Raw genomic sequence first — 18,848 nt, 5'->3', positions numbered from 1 at the left:
CATGGGCCGTAGAGGCCACTTGGGGGTGAACCAACGGAAAGGAAGACCTTTCTCTCTGTCTCTCTCTCTCTCTCTCACTGTCTAACTCTGCCTGTCAAAAAAAAGAAAGAAAAGAAAGAAAAGAAAGAAAAGAAAGAAAAGAAAAGAAAAGAAAAGAAAAGAAAAGAAAAGAAAAGAAAAGAAAAGAAAAGAAAAGAAAAGAAAAGAAAAGAAAAGAAAAGAAAAAAAAATAGCAGTCAACTTTGGGAAGCAAGTTGGAGAATTCCCCTCACTGCCGTTTATCTCTACTCATTCCTGCTGGCTCACTCAAAGTTAGCTTCCCGGGGGTCCGTCTGCAGCTCTCCCAGGCCTAACTTGTCACTTGTCCTGGGCCGTCTTTCAGGAGGATGTGTGCAGCCCTGGTCCAAGGCACTCATCAGCTGGTCTTGCAGCTGCTTCACACATCATTCTTCTGCACTAAATATGCATTCCTACCTTATCTCTGCCTTCCCAGAGCCAGGCACCCAGTGTGTTCACTCCATGTCTACAAAGTGAACAGTCATACTGGTCTTTTCACCACCACCAGATCAGGTGTCCCAAAGGAAATGGATAACAGGACATTCCATCCTTTAAATCATGACCTTTGGGGATGGAAGCTCTCCTAAGAGGCCATCAAATGTGCTTTCCTCATGGAGCAAGACTGATGAAATACTGGTAGGACTTACTTGGTTCCTGCTTGTCTTTGACTGTGGTCTTCAATATAATTGTGCCCAAAGCCATCTTGCCCACCATCAGCAAGCTCCAGTTGCTTTATTGCAAATCATGTTTGGTGATTTTTAGAAATTTTTCATTTGCTTATTTGTTTAGTTTTATTGATATGTCCAGAGACATAGAAAGACACAGGCAAAGATTAGCTATTCCATGTTGCTGTCTCACTCCCTAAATACCTATAATAGTCAGCTGGGCAAGGCCAAATACAGGAGCCCAGAACTCAATCCTAGTCTTTCACGTGGGTGGCAGGGACCCAAGTGCTTGAGTCATCATCTACTGCCTCCCAGAGCGTCATTAGCTGGAAGCTGCAATCAAAAACACAGCTGAGAACTGAAGCCATGACCTCCGATATGGGATGTGGCGTGTCACAAGCAGCATCTTAACCACTGCACCAAATGCCAGCCCCGATTTTATTCACCAAACAATTGGTCATGTCATTTTATTCTAGAACATTTCAAACACACATAAATGAAGTTATAACAGCATCAGAATAAATCGCATGTACCCATCACCCAGCTACAACAATTATACACATGGCCAGTCTCATTTCACCTGAAGTCACTATATTGCTTTGAAACAAATTACTCATCATGTCAAATACTTTTTGATTTGAGTTTCATTCACAGGAGGGATGAAAATTAATTTAAATTATGAGGAATGTATCTCTAGGGTCATTTCCTGGTAAATTGTTTCTTTGGGGGGAAGGAGGAGATAGTGGGAAACCTTTAAAATTATATCATATACTCTTTCAGTATCCCTAACTGATTTTTTTGGAGGCAAACAGTTAATGGATGTCAGAAGCAAGAAACAAGGCCGTGAGTGTCACATGGCGTGTCAACACTGACTTTACAAAATCCAGGACTCTGGGCTCTCTCTGGAACAGAGATGAGCAGAAGGCAGGTGCAGCCAAATAGACCAACCCCCTCAAGTGCCTTTTTCTTCTGTATTAAACGCATGTATACCACACAGACACCCGCCCCCCTCCTCCGCCCCACTTCTCACTCTCTCCCACCCACAAGCGCACACAATAGCAGCGAAACCTCTGCACACCCACTCACGCCTGCTCATTCACCTGCAGCTGCCTGCTTTTGGCAGCTGTTTTCCAAACACGTTAGAGAGCCGAGAGCCCCAGGACTAGAAAGCTTTTCTTTCCAAAGCACCACGTTGTTCCACGGAGGCTTTAATCTGTGGCTTCTGGAAGGATCGCCACAGGATGAATCAAAATACACAGCCCACACTCACTCAACGTGTCAAAGTGCTCCTTTTGGGGTGGCAGGTTGAGAAGTGTTAAAGACACTGTATAATGGCCAATGCTGTTTATGCTGATGCATGTTAATTCTGTTTACATGCTTAATACCCCATATTGGGAAAACTTTCCTGCCCCCTCAATGCTGTGCACTGTTCAGGAGTCACCCTGTCGATCTCAAAGCACTCAGCACACAGTACTTATATGAGGGGAAATGAGCAAAGTGTACTTATCATCTCTTTGGACAGGAGAACTGATGCTTCTCAGGAGTCTCCTGTACACACTGTGTGTGGTGCTGATGGCTTAAATTCTCAAAATTGGTTTTGAAAGTGTTTCTTTTTATTAGCTTCATGTTACAGATAGAGGACACTGGAGTTCAGAGGATTTATCTGATTTTTCCAAAGCCACAGAGCTAATAAACATGAAGGTACTTGAAAAAGTCTGTGGAAAATAGAATTAAAGGTTAAGTTTATTTTGTTGTCAAAAAATTTGAGATCTTTGCATTCGAAAGGTCTTCAAAAGTTGATGAAAAATGAAAGAACTATGCCTGGATTTCAGAATTTTCTTGCATCAAGATAAACTTATCTTTTGATTCCATTTTCCAGGAACATTTTGAACTATCCTTATACAAGAGTCAGGATTCTAACTAGGTTTTTCTAGTCACCAAACCCATACCATTTTTCCTATAGTAATAATTCTGAATTTGTCCAAGCCTGAGAAATTCCTTCCTTTTAAATTACTTTTATTTTTTAACTTTTCATGTCTAAATAATTTCAAACCACTCACATCACTGAGGCAGAGCAAGAGAGAAATGCAAGAGGCATTGCCCCCTGCCCCTACCCTGAGTGACACACAACACTTCCTTCCTACTCACATGGTGCTGTGCACCCCCACTTCTCCTCCGGGGCCTATGTCCCCGATCCTTGTATGTCTGTCTGAAAACCTCTTGTCTGATGCAGCAGTTTCTTCTCCCATTTGTCTGCCTCCAAATACACAGCAATACTAACAGAGTCACCTACTTTAGAATTCCAAAACAGCAGACCCATAGAATGGCAGATGTCCTAAACAGCACTCTGGCCTCAGAATCAGCCTTTAAGGCATGCGGATCTGGCTGAAAAGCCCATGAGAGTATTTCAGGCTTGGAAAGCCAAGACACTCTGGAAAAAAAACCCACCTAAATGAAAGATCTCCACGAGTGAGATCCCAGTGGAAAGAACAGGTCATCAAAGAAGGAGGTACCTTTCTCTGAAGGGAGGGGAGAACTTCCACTTTGACCATGACCTTGTCTAAATATGATCAGAGTCAGTGAACTCAAAAGGCTTCCATTTTGGGAGATGCTCAGGCTGACTTGCCCCAAGTGGTGGAGTTGGAAGCATACCAGGGGATTCCAATTCAATCCCATTGAGGTGGCATGTACCAATGCCATCTCACTGTTCCAGGTGATCAATTTCAGTTCACAGTTGGTCATGGTGGAGGGACTGGGAGTCAAAGGGAGCACATAAACAAGTCTAGTACCTGCTAACGCTAACCGATGGAGTAAATAAAGGGGAGAGTGATCCAACATGGGAAGTGAGATACTCAGCAGACTCATAGAATGGCAGATGTCCTAAATAGCACTCTGGCCTCAGAATCAGCCCTAAAAGCATTCGGAGCTGGCTGAAAAGCTCATGAGAGTATTTCAGGCATGGAAAGCCAAGACACTCTGGCAAAAGATCTCTGCGAGTGAGATCCCAGTGGAAAGAACAGGTCATCAAAGAAGGAGGTACCTTTCTCTGAAGGGAGGAGAGAACCTCCACTTTGACTATGACCTTGTCTAAACAAGATAAGAGTCGGAGAACTCAGAGGGCTTCCATAGCCTTGGAAACTCATGACTGGAGCATAGGGAGATTACTGATGCCATAGACAGGAGTGTCAATTGGTAAAGTCACCAACAGGAGTCACTGTGCACTTACTCCTCATGTAGGATCTCTATCCTTAATGTGCTGTACATTGAGATTTAATGCTATAACGAGTACTCAAACAATATATTTCACTTTGTGTTTCTATGGGGGTGCAAACTGTTGAAATCCTTACTTAATGCATACTAAACTGATCCTCTGTTAAAAAAAAAAAAAAAAAAGAAATTATCAGTTCCCAACTTGACTCTCACTGGGATTAAACATGACAATAGGTCTGCTCTGATTTCATCATCATTAAAAAAAATCATCTATTATTTTTCACTTTATGTTTCTGTGTGGGAGCAAACTGTTGAAATCCATACTTAATGTATACTAAGCTGATCTTCTGTATATTAAGATAATCGAAAATGAATCTTGATGTGAATGGAAGGGGAGAGGGAGTGGGAAAGGGGAGGGTTGTGGGTGGGAAGGACGGTATGGGGGGGAAGCCATTGTAATCCATAAGTCGTACTTTGGAAATTTATATTCATTAAATAAAAGTTAAAAAAAAAAGGCTTCCATAGCCTTGGCAACTCATGACAAGAGCCTAGGGTGATTACTGATGCCATAAACAAGAGTGTCAAATTATTAAGTCAACAACAGGAGTCACTGTGCACTTACACCTCATGTAGGATCTCTGTCCTTAATGTGCTGTACATTGTGATTTAATGCTATAACCAGTACTCAACAGTATTTTTCACTTTTTGTTTCTATGTGGATGCAAACTGTTGAAATCTTTACTTAATATATGCTAAACTGATCTTCTGTATATAAAGAGAATTGAAAATGAATCTTGATGTGAATGGAAGGGGAGAGGGAACGGGAAAGGGGAGGGTTGCGGGTGGGAGGGAAGTTGTGGGGGGGGGGAGCCATTGTAATCCATATTCTGTACTTTGGAAATTTATATTCATTAAACAAAAGTTAAAAAAAAAAAGAATTCCGAAACTAAAGGTTGAAAATGCAGCTTCTCGGGCACTTCCCCAGCACCTTGGCCCAGGACTCTTCATTTTATCCCCTTCCTTAGGCACCTCTTGATTCCCATGAATATTTCAGAACAATTTTAATGTGTGCAGCCTAGGACAGTATTACTTGAATTTCAGGCATTTACACTTTTTGAATTGTTGGTTTACTGGCTATAGTATTTTTTTCCAGCTTAACATTTGCTCTAAATGTCTCACAATTGTACATCGGTAAATCTACTTTTAAATATTTATTTCTTTATTTTGAAAGAGAATTACAGAGAGAGAGGAAGAGACAGAGAGAGAGAGAGATCTTCCATCTGTTGGTTTGCTCCCCAAATGCTGCAGCAGCCCGGGGCTAAGGTCAGGTCAAATTCAGAAGCCTGAAACTCCATCCAGGCTTCCCACATAGGTGCAAGGGCTCAAGGTTTTGGGCTACCTTGAATTGCTTTCTCAGGTGCATTAGCAATGAGCTGGATCAGAAGTAGAGCATCCTGGCCGTGAACCGGAGGCCATATGGGATGCCACCTTTGCAGATGGCAGCTTAACCCACAATGCTGATCCCAATATATCTATTTATAAAGGAGATTTTTTGACACTGCCATAAATAAAAAACTGTCATCACTGACCATAAAAAATAGGTAGAAATGGATGTTTGGTGCAGCCACTAAACCCCTGCTTAGAACTTCGGCATACTCTGTCAGATTGCCTGGGTTTGAATCCTGGCTCCTTTTCCATTATCTTCCTGCTAATGCACACTCCAGGAATCAATAAATGATGTCTCAAGTTATTCGGGTTCCGGTCTTCCATTTGGGTGACCTGGATTCAATTCTGGGCTCCTAGCTACAACCTGACCCAGCCTTGGCTGTTGCAGACATTTGGATAGTGAACCAGGGGCTGGGAGATATCTCTCTCCCTCTGTCTTCCTCTCCCTGCCTTTCAAATAAATGAATAAGCAATCTTTTATTTTGAAAAAAAGGATTGACAAACTGTATGGCATCCAGGCAATGCTATTTTAGGGTTAAAAAGAAATGTGCTATCAGACTACAAAAGACAAGGATGGAGCCTAAGTGTGTATCACTCATTGAAAAAGCTGACATGAAAAGGCTACAGAGTCCAACTATATGACATTCTGGAAAAGGCAAAACTATAGTGGTGGGAGTTTGGAATGGAAGCAGTAGGATGAATGGGTGGATCACAAGGGATTTCTAGGGCAATGAAACTATTTTGCATGATACTAAGATGGTGGTACATGTCACTACACATTTGTCAAAACCCTTAGAACACCAAGAGTGATCTATGAACTTTGAGTGATAATGACGTGCGGATGCTGGTTCATCTTATTACAAACATAGTGCTCCATGGAGGCTATTGATGGTGGGGAGGCAGGCAGTGTGTAGAAACTCTCTGTACTTTCTGATCAATTTTGCTGTGACTCTAAAACTGCTCCAAAAATAAAGCTTATTTTCTAAAAAATAATAATAATAATAATAGACATACACAAATATAAAGAATACAAGATTGACAAATTCTACCAAGATATTGGTGTCTGTCCAAAGGCTCCAAGTCTGGTGCCTTTGTTTTGTTTGCAAAGGAGACTGACAGCATTGGAAAGGTGCTAAAGACATATTATCACTGTGATAATTTTCTCCTGGACACAATTGTGAGACACAAAACAAACTGAAAAGAGAACAACCTTCCCACTTGGAGATCAATGTTATTTAACATTGTATCTGTCTGGGATTGTCCATTGCACCCTGGAGTCCCAAAAACACTAGTTTAGGGACAACCCTGAGTGCAAACACCTTGCTGTAACACGTTGAGCAAGCTTTCCCTCTGCCTCTTCCTCTACACGCTCCTCTGCATCCCTGGGCTGCCCCCTGGCCTCTAGGGATTCAGAGTCCAGGAAAGTATCTTTCTGCACAGTTCCTGCTAAGCAGAGAACACTGCCTAAGAAAGATCTCTCGGCCGGCGCCGCGGCTCACTAGGCTAATCCTCCGCCTAGCGGCGCCGGCACACCGGGTTCTAGTCCCGGTCGGGGCGCCGGATTCTGTCCCGGTTGCCCCTCTTCCAGGCCAGCCCTCTGCTGTGGCCAGGGAGTGCAGTGGAGGATGGCCCAAGTGCTTGGGCCCTGCACCCCATGGGAGACCAGGAGAAGCACCTGGCTCCTGGCTCCTGCCATGGGATCAGCGCGGTGCGCCGGCCGCAGCGCGCCGGCCGCGGCGGCCATTGGAGGGTGAACCAACGGCAAAAGGAAGACCTTTCTCTCTGTCTCTCTCTCTCTCTGTCCACTCTGCCTGTCAAAAAAAAAAAAAAAAAAAAAAGAAAAGAAAGATCTCTCAGGGATGCAGTGATGATGGAAATGAATAAAGACACCTCGGAAGCAGTGAGGGACCTAGGGAGAAGAGGACAGAGTTCAGCTGAGCCAGGCACCACAGAGGCAGAAAGTCTGTTAAACGGAGATTCTGGGTCTCAATACACAACCCTGATTGCCAGGTAGAAAAGCAGCCGGCATTCACTGTGATCCAAGCACAGCCTTAGAGCATCTGAATGTTTAAGTAAGAAAGGGAAATAGGAAGAGCAGACTTCTGGTCTGGGGGCCCAACTGCAGGATTCTGAAAAACACTAACAGAATAGGGTAAATATCACTCCCATTTCATAAGCGGTTGTTGGATGCCTAGATCTTTATTACATCTTTTTGACCCCTTATAAGCATTCAAGTTCAGTATTTTATCCCTGTTTTTAAAAGATTTATTTAAGGTGGAGTTATCGAGAGATATTTTCCATCCACTGGTTCATTCCCCAAATAGCAGCAACAGTCGGAGCTGGGCCAATCCAAAGCAAGGAGCCAGGAGCTTCCCCCAAGGCTTCCAGGGGCCCAAGCACATGGGTCATCTTCTACTGCTTCCCAGCCATTGCAGAGAGCTGGATCAGAAGTGGAGCAGCCAAGACTCGAGCTGCCAGCTATGTGGGATGCTGGCACTGCAGGCAATGACTTTACTCACTGTGCCCTATCCCTATTTCTAAAACACTGAAATACAGGTTCAGGGACATTAAATAAGTAGCCAATGATCACCTGGCTTCAAAGTCCAACCAATGGGAATGAAGCCGACGTGGTTCTGTCTTCAAACCCCACATTCTTCTCCTCATTCTGCAATACAGTGAGCAAAGGTCTTCCGGCCAAGTGGCCTCAGGCCAAGATAATCATCAACATGATTCCAGGACAGGGATAATCATCACTTGTCGTTACAGAATCAGAAATAAAGGTTGGCTGGGACCTCAAGGGATCATCATCTCCCCTTTGGATGATATGTTAGTTTACACACACACACACGCACACACACATTACACACCACTACCATGAACATACCAGGGACAAAAATAGCACTACTACTCTGGAGTGCATGTGTGCCAAAAGCAAGGAACAAATGATGAAAGCTCCTACTGTGTACAAAGCCATCTGCTAGCCACAAAGGAGGCCTCAGAAAGGTTCCTCTGGAGCACTGCTCAAGAGTCTTTACAGGAAAATAATCCTTCCATCAGAAAGGAAAATTTGCTTGTCCTCCCCAGTAATTCTACAAACAGACTCTGGAGAAAGACTCAGGAGCACAATCACCTGTGTCCAAGACTGGGGCCCATCTGTCCCCCTTCTAGGGTGTGAGGTCATTCCTTGGGTCACAGGACTGGACAGAGCCTGTATTTGCAGACTCTATTTTTTCCCCTGACAGTTTGCATCTACCTGGAACTAAGGTTGTAAATTATTCAACTGTGCCATTTTGTCATGAGGTGATCAGGCCCATGCGCACCCCACTTAAGCTTTTAACCAACAGAGGAAGGTATCAAAATGCACTATTCATAATGTGCACACGGAAACTCCAGCTTACACAGGCTGCATCTCCAAGGGGGGATGGTGTGCAGCTCGGGCCATACATATTCGCTTGCCAGCTCCTTTACATCCAGGCTTTCTTCCAACTTGGCTTCCTGCCCAGCAAACAAGAAGCAGCCCGCTCATTCCCACATTCCTCTGAGTCTCTCCTCCCCCTCCAACATACTCTCCCTCCCCTAACACACAGACCACAGCTGGGCTTCTCCAACACACCAGCTGGAAAAGGAAGAGGAGGGAGAAGAGAGAGAAGAGGAGGGAGGAGAGCGAGCAAGTGAGAACCCATATTTCTCTTTACTTTTCACAGTCTCTTCTGATATCCATATTTCACTCTCCCCCTATTAGTCTTATTAAGTAACTCTTCATATGAGGGCCTTAGAAGCCACACCTAATAAATTAGCCAACCCAGCCCACGGTGATGCAGGCTGGCAAGCAAAGGATTGCTCCAAAGTGAACACTGTTAAGAATCCACAGACAATTGATTTGAGAACTGCTCCACAACTGTCAAGACACCAGGTGTCTCCCTTCCACCCACTCTGGGTTCGGTCTGTGAACACAAGGCTGATGCAGTCCATGTTTTATTTGTGGTGTTTATCCATATGCATGTAAATAATATCTAAACCTGTGAAATAACCGGTGACCTAATTGTCATGGCTGAACAACCTTGCACCAACTCCCAACAGACATTTAGGGCACTAGTTAGAGCCTTCCACAAAGAAATGGTCTTTAGAGCTTCCAGTTTAAGTGGGACCAGGCTTGGTATAGCAAGAACTGGAAAGGCTACAGTGAAAAACCTCATGAGTCTCAGGGGTGACTGGGTTTGCCCTTTTCTGGGATGGTTCTTTAGCCTTAGATCCACAATGATGTCTGTTGCCTATTGGTCACAAAGGGTTTGCCTTCCTATTATGGTTTGTGCATGGTTCAAATTACAATTGCAGCAATCACATGACTATGAACTTCTATAAACACGAGACAGAGATTTCTTTGCAATATTTGCTGAAGACATGTTTGCATATGCTATTTAATGTGTACACCAGGACAAGATGTCCTGGGATGCAATGACCCCTTGAATTGGAAAGAATGAAGGGTCATCGCTTTCTACTTGTTTTAAAATCTCCCTGAGCCCTACAATAATCTATGAACCTCAACTCTCAAGTTCAAAGGGATTCTTAAGGGTCACCCAGGCCCAGCCACCTATATGATTCCCCTTCTAAAGCAACCTAAGCTATCTGGGGACAGCTTTGATAGAAAGATCTTTCTAATATAAAAACCAGAGTTGACTTCCTGGATATTCCATCACAGATCAAGGCACTGTCCTTTGTGCCCCTTCTTCTGAACAGCACATTTTCAGCAGTTATTTTTCTCCTGACTGTTCTCTTTTCATTAGTAACCCTACCTGTGGAGTTACCCATTGGATTAGCTCTGAAGGCTTGTTCATTCAACAAATATTTATAGAGCATGAAGCAGGTGCAAGGTACTGGACTGAGAGTTCATCATCCAATGACAAACATGGACATACAAATCATTCCCTCCAAGGATCTCACAGTCCCTTTGCAGTATCTCCTTTAAATACAGGCAGTGGAGCCCCCGGGTTTGCAGGGCCTCACTCTGCCCATTTCTCTTCATCTGCACCTCTTCCCCAAGGGTAGTCCACAGGAACAAAGAGCCATGCCCCTCTTCTGGACTGTGCTCCCATCACCTGCTACCTTGGAACTCCTGTTTAGACAGCCTCAAACCTTCTCCTAAGACCTGCAGGGCTCCCTTCTTCTGGTCCATCAACTGGTCCTTCCTAGGTGAATGCGCTAAGGGTGGTTGTTTGGGTGGTGTGAACAGAGGCATCTGGAATGTATACACACATGTGCCAAGGTTCCTTGGTGTGGAATACAGTCAGTGGTGGAAAGAGAATCAGAGTGGCCTGTGAACAAGGCCAGGTATCCCCACTTTACTAGCCTGGATTTCACAGAAATCTCAGAGCTCTGAATTCAAATCTTGAGGCTTTTTTGAAGGATAGGATAGCATTCTTTTGGTTAGCTGATAATTAGTTAGATTTATTACTCCTAAATATTTTGGCCTGATATGTGAACCCCCATTTATACTATTTCCCTAAGGCCTCAAAATTTTAGGGGTGGGTCTATGCTTTGTGAAGATAGATATTAATTAAATAACCACACAAAAATGTAAAATTGAGCCAGCGTACTAAGAAAAAATACACCATCTAGGTCTCCATTAAAATGCTCTATCTGACCCTCCATTGCCTGGGTTCTTGTGCTTCTCAGGGTCTCCCAAGTTTCCCTGAACCCTGTACAACCCTTATCTTCCTTCCCAACAACCCAGAACACTGGCTAAAATATTCTATACTATTCTTACCCCTTCTGGACATACCTTAACTCCTGCCCAACACGGTGAATTTCATCCTTGTCCCTACCTCTAGGCACCACACAGCTGCCCAGACTGGCAGGCAATTTCACCTCTTTGTATCCACGTGTCTTACATTTCTTCTGCTTCCATCTGTCTAAACTCAGCCTTGCAGCCTAAATCAATTTCTTCTCACTTGGTCTTCAGCAGCCACGGAGAAGCTGTTCCTGACTAATTTGGAGAAAAGGTAGCAAATTCCCTGACTTGCGTCTCTGAATAGGCACCCCGCCCACTAGCTGCTTTTAAGCATGCATCTCTTTCTCTTGTACCTGACATTACTGTAATTCACTCAGGCTCACTGTCTGTATGTTCTTGATCTCTATCAGCCCCTATGATGTCTGGGTTAGATTGCAATGCTTCCAGAGGGCAAGGCTCCATCTACCCTGTGTCCCTGGACCTTGCTCAGCAGACTGGCATAGGTAGGTGTTTAATAAAGACTTTGATGATGGAAACAGAGCAGCCCTCTATGCCTCGAGCACTGAAAGTGCACAAGAAGCAATCCACTATCACAGCCAGACCACAATCATAGCAGCCCTCCTGCCAGCCTGGTGGCTGGGCACACTCTTCCCTTGAGACAGGAAGGGAGAATACACTCTCGCATCCAAGACTGTAACAACAATAGTAATAATAATAATGTAACACTGTGACAGCACTGCTCTAATGATGCTGACTGATTTGATATTCAGAATAATCTTATGAAGTAAGGCCTATTATCATTATCAAAGTTTTTAAACTATTTATTAACTTATTTAAAAAGCAGAGCGAGGGAGAAAGTGAAAGAGATCTTCCATTCAGTGGTTCACTCCCCAAATGTCTGCAACACCTTGAGTTGGGCCAGGCTGAAGGCAGGAGCCAGGAACTCCATATAGGCCTCCCACATGGTCAGCAAGAGTGCAAGCCCTTGGGTATCCTCTTTGCCCTCTCAGGTACATCAGCAAGGACCTGGACAGGAAGCAAAGCAACAGGGACTCAAACCAGCAATCTGGGACACTGGCTTTACAAGTGGCAGCCCAACCCACTTCTCCACAATGCCAGCCCCCACTCCAGTTTTTAAAGTGAGGAATCCAAGCTACAGAGAGGCTGTGCAACTTGCCCGAGTGTCCATCTAGGACCACCTGGCTTCAAAGACTTCAGCTTGCCTACCCTTGACACCATCCCTCAAGGCAGATGAGTGTAGCTTCAAACAAACATAGAAAGTGAGGAGCTGCTAACTGGGCTCTTTCCCTAACTCTCTAGGGTCCCTGACCCTTGTGCAGTATGAATCAATGTCTGGGAGAAAGACAGTTGGCCACTTAGTAGCTTTCCTACATGGAGCCAAATGGGTCTTCAAAGCATTTTTTCACAGCCCATCCTTGTCTCCTCCTGTCTTCTCTTCTGTTTTTCAAACATGCTAAGCTTGTTCACATTCAGACTTTTGAACTCACTCTTTCCTTCATTTGGAGTGCTCTTGCTCATATCTATACATTTCTGGGTCCCTATCACAGAGGTGTTGGCTCACATGGCTGTAGGAAAGCTTTTCCTGATCACCCTCTCTAACTTTGCTGTACCTTTTCCAGCCACTCCCTTTCATTTTCCTCATTTCCCTGTGTTAGTGTCACCAGAGCACACACACTATCTGAAATTACTTTCTCTATCAGTGTACTTGTCTACTTCATGTCTCCCACAGAACATCAGCTTCAAGAAAGCTTAGCTCTTATTTGTTTTGTTCACTCCTGGATATTCAGTACTTGGAACAGCATCCGGCACACTCTAGGTGCCCAATAAATATTTGTTAAATAAATGTATGTATGGGTGAGTGGATCTACTGTCTTTTGTAGATACTTTTGTGCAAAGATGGAGCTAACTGGATCCTCCCACTTCCCTGCTCCACATATATTGCAAGCTCTTCACAGGAAGAGACCGGATCTTCATCCCGGTCAATGTTTTAGCCCTTAGAACAGGAGCAAATGACTAGGGCGATGAGTGGGAGGAGCAGCTGTTTAGTTCCTTTGTTTGGGCAGGAGAAAGACCAAGACATTCAGCTACTGAGATTGCAGGCTGTCTGTACTCCCTCTCAGCCATGTGTATGCAATTGCTGGATAGCTCTGTCCCTGAACAGAAGATAAAATACAGAAATCTCAGCCTCTCTCTCTCTCTCTCTCTCTCTCTCTCTCTCTTCTCTCTCTCTTCTCTCTCTCTCTCTCTCTCTCTCTGTCCCCCTCTTTTCTAGAGTTTCATACACATCCTCTCCTTTGTCTCTCGTCCTCAATGAAATGTAAAGAAAACTGAGAAGAAAGTGGGAAACTGTGTTCTCCACATCCAAGGTAGTATTCACCCTGCTTTTATTCCAAGTATAACACAATCCCATTAAAACCTCCAGCTCCTGCACAGATAAAATAAACCCCTAAAACATAATAATCATGTGCAGGATATGCTTCATTTGATCCAATCCTAATGCAGACATGGCCCCCTGATCCTCCCACATCATAATAGAACCCATTCCTTTATTAGTCTGAGCTTTTTTCTTCAATGCTTTACATATGACACATAGGAAAAATAATGAACAAGAAAGGAAAGTGCCTAACCTCCAACTGGATCTTGTAGCACATGAGAGCATTTCATGATATTGCTAATGATTCTTTTCTTTTTGTGATAAAATATAGCTTTCCTACTATCAAAGCACATGCTCATTATATATTCATCCCTTCTTAGGTATTTTTACGCTCATCATCTACTGAATCTTCCCAACACACTTATAAGGAAAGGAAGGGTCAGAAAATGCTGTCTTCAAATAAGATAAGTTGGGGAAGGGTCCAGAGTTATGGAGCTATTAGAAGACACTCACATAGCAGGTGAAACGTTAATCCAGGACACATTCCAAGTCCTTTCATTTTAAAGAGACAATAATGTTTTGTCAGAAGCCACATTCCCAGCACCCCTGTGGCATACAGACTGAGTCAGTCCATGGGAGAGAAGAAATACCTAAAGAAGATAGGAAGATAATTAAAAAAAATAAAAGATGAGGATCCCCAATGGGGCAAGATCTTGATTCAGAACACCCCAAAGTGAAGCTCACCCTTGCTATCAGCCAAACCACCATACCGTGTAGCTCTACTGAAGGTTCAACCCTGGAAGTGGACAGAAGGTACTGAGCAGGCACCCTGGAACTTTTGCCTAACAGCAGTTTTCAACTCAAGGCAACACTGCATTTGAAATTTTAGATGGTCCAACTCTCAAGAAGGAGGTCCGTATCCCTCAGTCTGGATCCATCAGACATCTACTCACGTAATCTACATCATTCCCTCTTATAATGTTCCAAGTTGTGGGCCCAGCCATTATTGGTCCCCAAAGTGCTTTGTCCATTAATAGCAAAAATACAAATGAATGAATATGTCAACTAAGCCAGCATTTCTCAAAGCAAGCCCTATGCAAGAACATGAGCCAGTCAGGAGCACCAGCATGGCAACCTGCTGCATTGCCACTTGACAGGGAACACCTGGTGACCTTCCCTCTACTGGAGGAACTACTAAAGAAGTAGATGACATGGACACATAACCCTACCTACGTTTAAACCCAATCTTCTAATTCTACCAGGTTTTCAGGTGAGCCTTTTCTATCTGGGATTGTTTGGAAAGTGATTTGACAACCCATAACTCTTGAAGAATGCATGCATATTGTGCAGCCTTGCAGACACAAGATTGTGAGTGGAACAGGAGGTGTGACTGTGAAGATTTGAATGAATATAGTAAAGAGAACCTGCCAGACCAAGTTCTAGTCCATGAAGTATTTGGCATTTCTCATCCTTGGTGGAGAGAGTTTATGAGATATTCTAAGTTGATGTACTTCTGGTGGATGATGAACAGGTATGACAAAATCCTCTCCTCCCTTCTCCATGACATTTAAATTCTCTCTCTCTCTCTCTCTCTCTTACCTACCTATTTTCAACATAGGAGAATTTGAGATGGCCAAAAAGTATCTTAGCAAACCATAGACTCTTCTTGGCCTAGAATCCCTCTCTCCTCAGTGACTAGAACATATTGCTAAGGATGTCAATGTGATAGCGGAGGAGAGAGTCTCAAAGTGCATGAAATAACAAGCTTATTGGGTTTCAACCATGAGAAGAGGGAAAGAGATCTTGGCACACTTTCATAAAAGGAAGAAGTTTGAATCTGGGCCCAAACCGGCACTAATTTTACTAATAACAAATAACATGAAAGGATACCTTTGAAACAAGTATGAATACACCACCAAGTGCCTTCATTGCACCACCTTTTAGATCTTCTGTTCTGCAGAGGCTTATGGGATCTTTGATAGAATTGAAGACACTATCATTGGAAGAAAAATGCGAACCTAGGGTTTAACTGAGCCACAAACAGGCTCCATCAGGAACCAGACACCTATGGGCAAACTTAACCACAAGAAATACCATTGAGGAGCTTTCACAACTTAGTCCTCATACCAGAGATAGCGTAACGTTCCCCCAGAGCAAATAGGCAAGTAGCAAAGTGCAAGACCTGGAGACACCTCAAAAAAGTGGCAGAAAGGAAAGAGGAACTCACCTGTTCCGGTCCCTGGAAGCAGATACGGCAGAGTGGGGTTCTCATGCCACTGTCCAAGCTGCTGCCCAGTGAGTAGCGATCCTCAGCCTTCTCCTTGAAGAAGTCATCAGAGGAGGCACTGCTGGGAAAGGAGCCCAGTGGCTCTGTGGCTGGGCCACCCCAGTCATCTTCCACAGAAGAAGGCGGCAAAGGTGGTGGAGGTGGCAGAGGAGGGGTCTCCCTGCCCACTACCTCCCGGGGACCCCTCCAGCCTTGCCACCCCCCGGCCCCCAGAGCCGGAAGGGTGTTATTGTTGGCCGCCAAATGGGGGGGCTGGGGGTTGCCGTGCATGGGCAGGGGCGCTGGAGGAGGGCGCCGCAGTAGAAAAACCTTCAGGTCATTGAAGAGCATGCGGCAGCGGCACTTGAGGAGACCCTGGTGGCGCAACATCTGGGGAGCTGGGGCGCACAATCCACAGCAGTACCAGCCACAGCAGCAGCACCACCACCACCAGAGCAGCCCACTCAGGGGCATAAGCATGTGCCTGGAGGAAGCAGTGAGCCTGAGAGCGGCAGCTGGAGTCTTTGAAGAGAGGAGTACGCTGGGTTTTGGGGTCCACAGTGTTTCTGTGTAATGGGGAAATCCACTTTCTCACTGGTGGTTTTTGCAACCCCTCCAAGCAGCAAATAGATGGCTCCCAGGACTGAGAACTGTGAGTCTCTGATTCTGAACTCCTCCTTGGAAAGCCCAACAACAAACAAGTTTTCCTTGCCCTGGCACCTTCACTTCAACTTCATACTTGGCTCAAGGTGTCTCCTTTCTGTTCTTGACCCAGGATGCTGGTAGGAGCAGGGCAACGAAGGAACTGTTGAGGGTGGGGCTGGTGGAGCCTGAAGATCAATGTCTAAAAGTTCCCCATGAAGGAATTCCTTCTCAAATCCCTAGGCAGTGAGGAATCTCTTTTCTATAAAAGGGTAGGGAAGATTATAAACCAAATTTGGAATGGATTGAGCTGGGCTTATGGAAAACTAGTTCAATGAAGAACCGAGGTTGTTCTGTGGGAAAGAAAAGAGAGTTTTCCTCAAGTAGGAGGGGGCTGTTTGAGGGATGGGGAGCAAGGCGGTGCAGGAGGGTAGGTTGGGGGAAGTTTTAATTCTGCTGGGCAGAAAACTGGGGCAATGAAGCCCCAGAAGCACCAGAGTTGCTTTTAAGAGAGCAGTCGGGTGAGCTAGGGAATAGGTTGAGGGTGAAACCGGGCAGTGGGCTTGTGCTTCGCCTGTGCAGCCAAGGGGCTACGCAGAAGAGAGGAGAGCCAATTAGGAGAGCATAGGTGGGAAGAAAGGAGGTTGGGGAGGAAGAAGAAGAAAAGATAGTTTAACCCTTGCGGGACCGCCTCCTTCCTGAGCGCTAAGATCCGGGCTGGAGGAAGGATGTGTGCGTGGGAGTGGGAAGGCGGCGGAGCAGAGCAAAGAGGAAGAGAAGAGGGGCGTGTGGGAGAGGACAGGAGAAAGGAATAGTTACATTCTCTCAGCCCCCGACCCAGCCCTGCTGCAGTCCTTAAATCCGCGGCCCACTCCGCTGGGTTCCATCAACGGTCCCTTCGGGAGAGGTGCAAGGGCCCCGACAGGGGCAGGTGCACGCGGGCGAGCGGCCTCGCCCTGTCCTCCTCGTCCTCCTCTGGGTCGTCGTCGCCCTCCTCGTCCCGCTCCGTGTCTGCCCGCGCCCGCGGCTGCTGCTGTGTCGGCGCAGACTGCTGCTCGGCGCCCGGGTGTCTCCGGGGCGGGGGCTGCTCCGCCTCGTCCTCTGGCTGCTGCCCGCCGTCCGGCGCGGCCGCGACTCCCGGCTTCATGATCCTCCGCCTCCTCCTCCTCCTTCCCGGGGGGCCGGCCCTGAGCCCCGGCGCCCGGGCAGCGCTGCCATGCAACCAGCGGCGAGGCGCGCGTGGGGGTGGGAGCGGCTGGGGAGTGAGGCGGGGCGGGGGCAAAGAAAAATGCAATAACACTAGTGCAATAATCCGGTCCTCAAATAATCAGCGAAGGGTGCTCCGGAGGGTGGGGACGAAGGAGGGCGGCTGCCAGGTCTTCTCAGCAGCTCTGCCCCCGCTGCCCCCGCCCAGGGCGGCCTCAGCCCGCTTTCGACCCCCAGCCCCGGCGCGCCCCTCCCTGCTCCGCGCTGTCTCGGGTCGGCTCCGCTCGCGGCTGCTACCTCTCTCCTCTCAGTCGCAGCGAGGTGAGGCTCGCAGGCAGCGCCGGCTGAAGGTGGGCAGGCGCAGGCAAAGCAGCGCGGCCCAGGTGGGAGGCAGCCGACACTTGGCTCCAGCTTGGTCCTCGAGGCGCCCCGAAACCGTGTATAAATAGATAGCTTGGAAGAGACGAGGAGGAGCAGAGCGCAGCCCGGGCTGCCGCCAGGTGTTGTCCTCCGCCGTTGCTCGGCACCCGCCGCCACGACTGCTGCCCCCCTGGCTCGTTTCCCAGAGGGGTGGCGCTGGAAGGGGGGTGGTGGGGCGGCGGCCGCCCGCGCGCGGACTGGAGCTCCGGCTGCCCAGAGCCCGGAAGGCTCTCGGCGATCTCCGCGGCCGCCGCGAAGCCGCTGCTGCATTCAGCACCCGGGCGAGTGGACAGCTCCCGCCCGGGCCGCGTCACGCCGGTGGGGGCCTGACGCAGACGCCGACGCCGCCGAGAGGTGGAGGAGGGAGAGGGGGCGAGAGGGAAAGGGGCTGGAGCAAGAGGGCGTCGAGCAGGAGCCGGGAATGGGGAGGGACCGAGAGCAAGGGAGGTAACCTCTCGAAGGAGGGCTTCACGGAGGGAAGGAAGAGGGAGCCAAGTACAGAGTCAAAGGAAAAGGCAACTGGGCTGCAGGGACGCGAGTTCCGCGCTAACTCCTGCCTCTGCCCGCAGCTGCAAAGTACTCCTGTGGATGGACTGGTTGCAGGATTTCTGCCCGCTGTGCGCTGTCTCTGTTCCCCTGGACACGTGCAGGCAGTCACCTCCCAGCCAGAGGCCATTCCCCTACCCAGAGAAACGTTTAGAGACAATGCCAGGCTGCAAGCCTGGGGGGAGATAAAGTTGTGTGACTTCCACAATGGAGCTGGGGCTAGGAGAAGTGCTGACGAAGACCTCAAAAGAAGGAAGTGCTTGCAAC

At 46.8% G+C, this 18,848-nt stretch overlaps 1 protein-coding gene across 1 annotated transcript in view; it reads right to left on the bottom strand.

Annotated features, from left to right (window-relative positions):
* Positions 1-16,248, bottom strand: part of MARCHF4 (membrane associated ring-CH-type finger 4) — a 115,401-nt gene extending 99,153 nt beyond the window's left edge. The window contains exon 1 of the mRNA XM_051848211.3: positions 15,729-16,248. Within this exon, the coding sequence (XP_051704171.1) occupies positions 15,729-16,247 (519 nt within the window). The 5' untranslated portion in view covers position 16,248. The remainder of the gene's footprint in view (positions 1-15,728) is intronic.
* Positions 16,249-18,848: the final 2,600 nt, after the last annotated feature.

Source organism: Oryctolagus cuniculus, chromosome 3 (genome assembly GCF_051225735.1).
Source record: "Oryctolagus cuniculus isolate XC-2025 breed Fujian yellow rabbit chromosome 3, ASM5122573v1, whole genome shotgun sequence".
NCBI lineage: Eukaryota > Metazoa > Chordata > Mammalia > Lagomorpha > Leporidae > Oryctolagus > Oryctolagus cuniculus.
The sequence above is the reverse complement of the archived record's forward strand: the minus strand, read 5'-3'. Positions and strand labels throughout refer to the sequence as shown.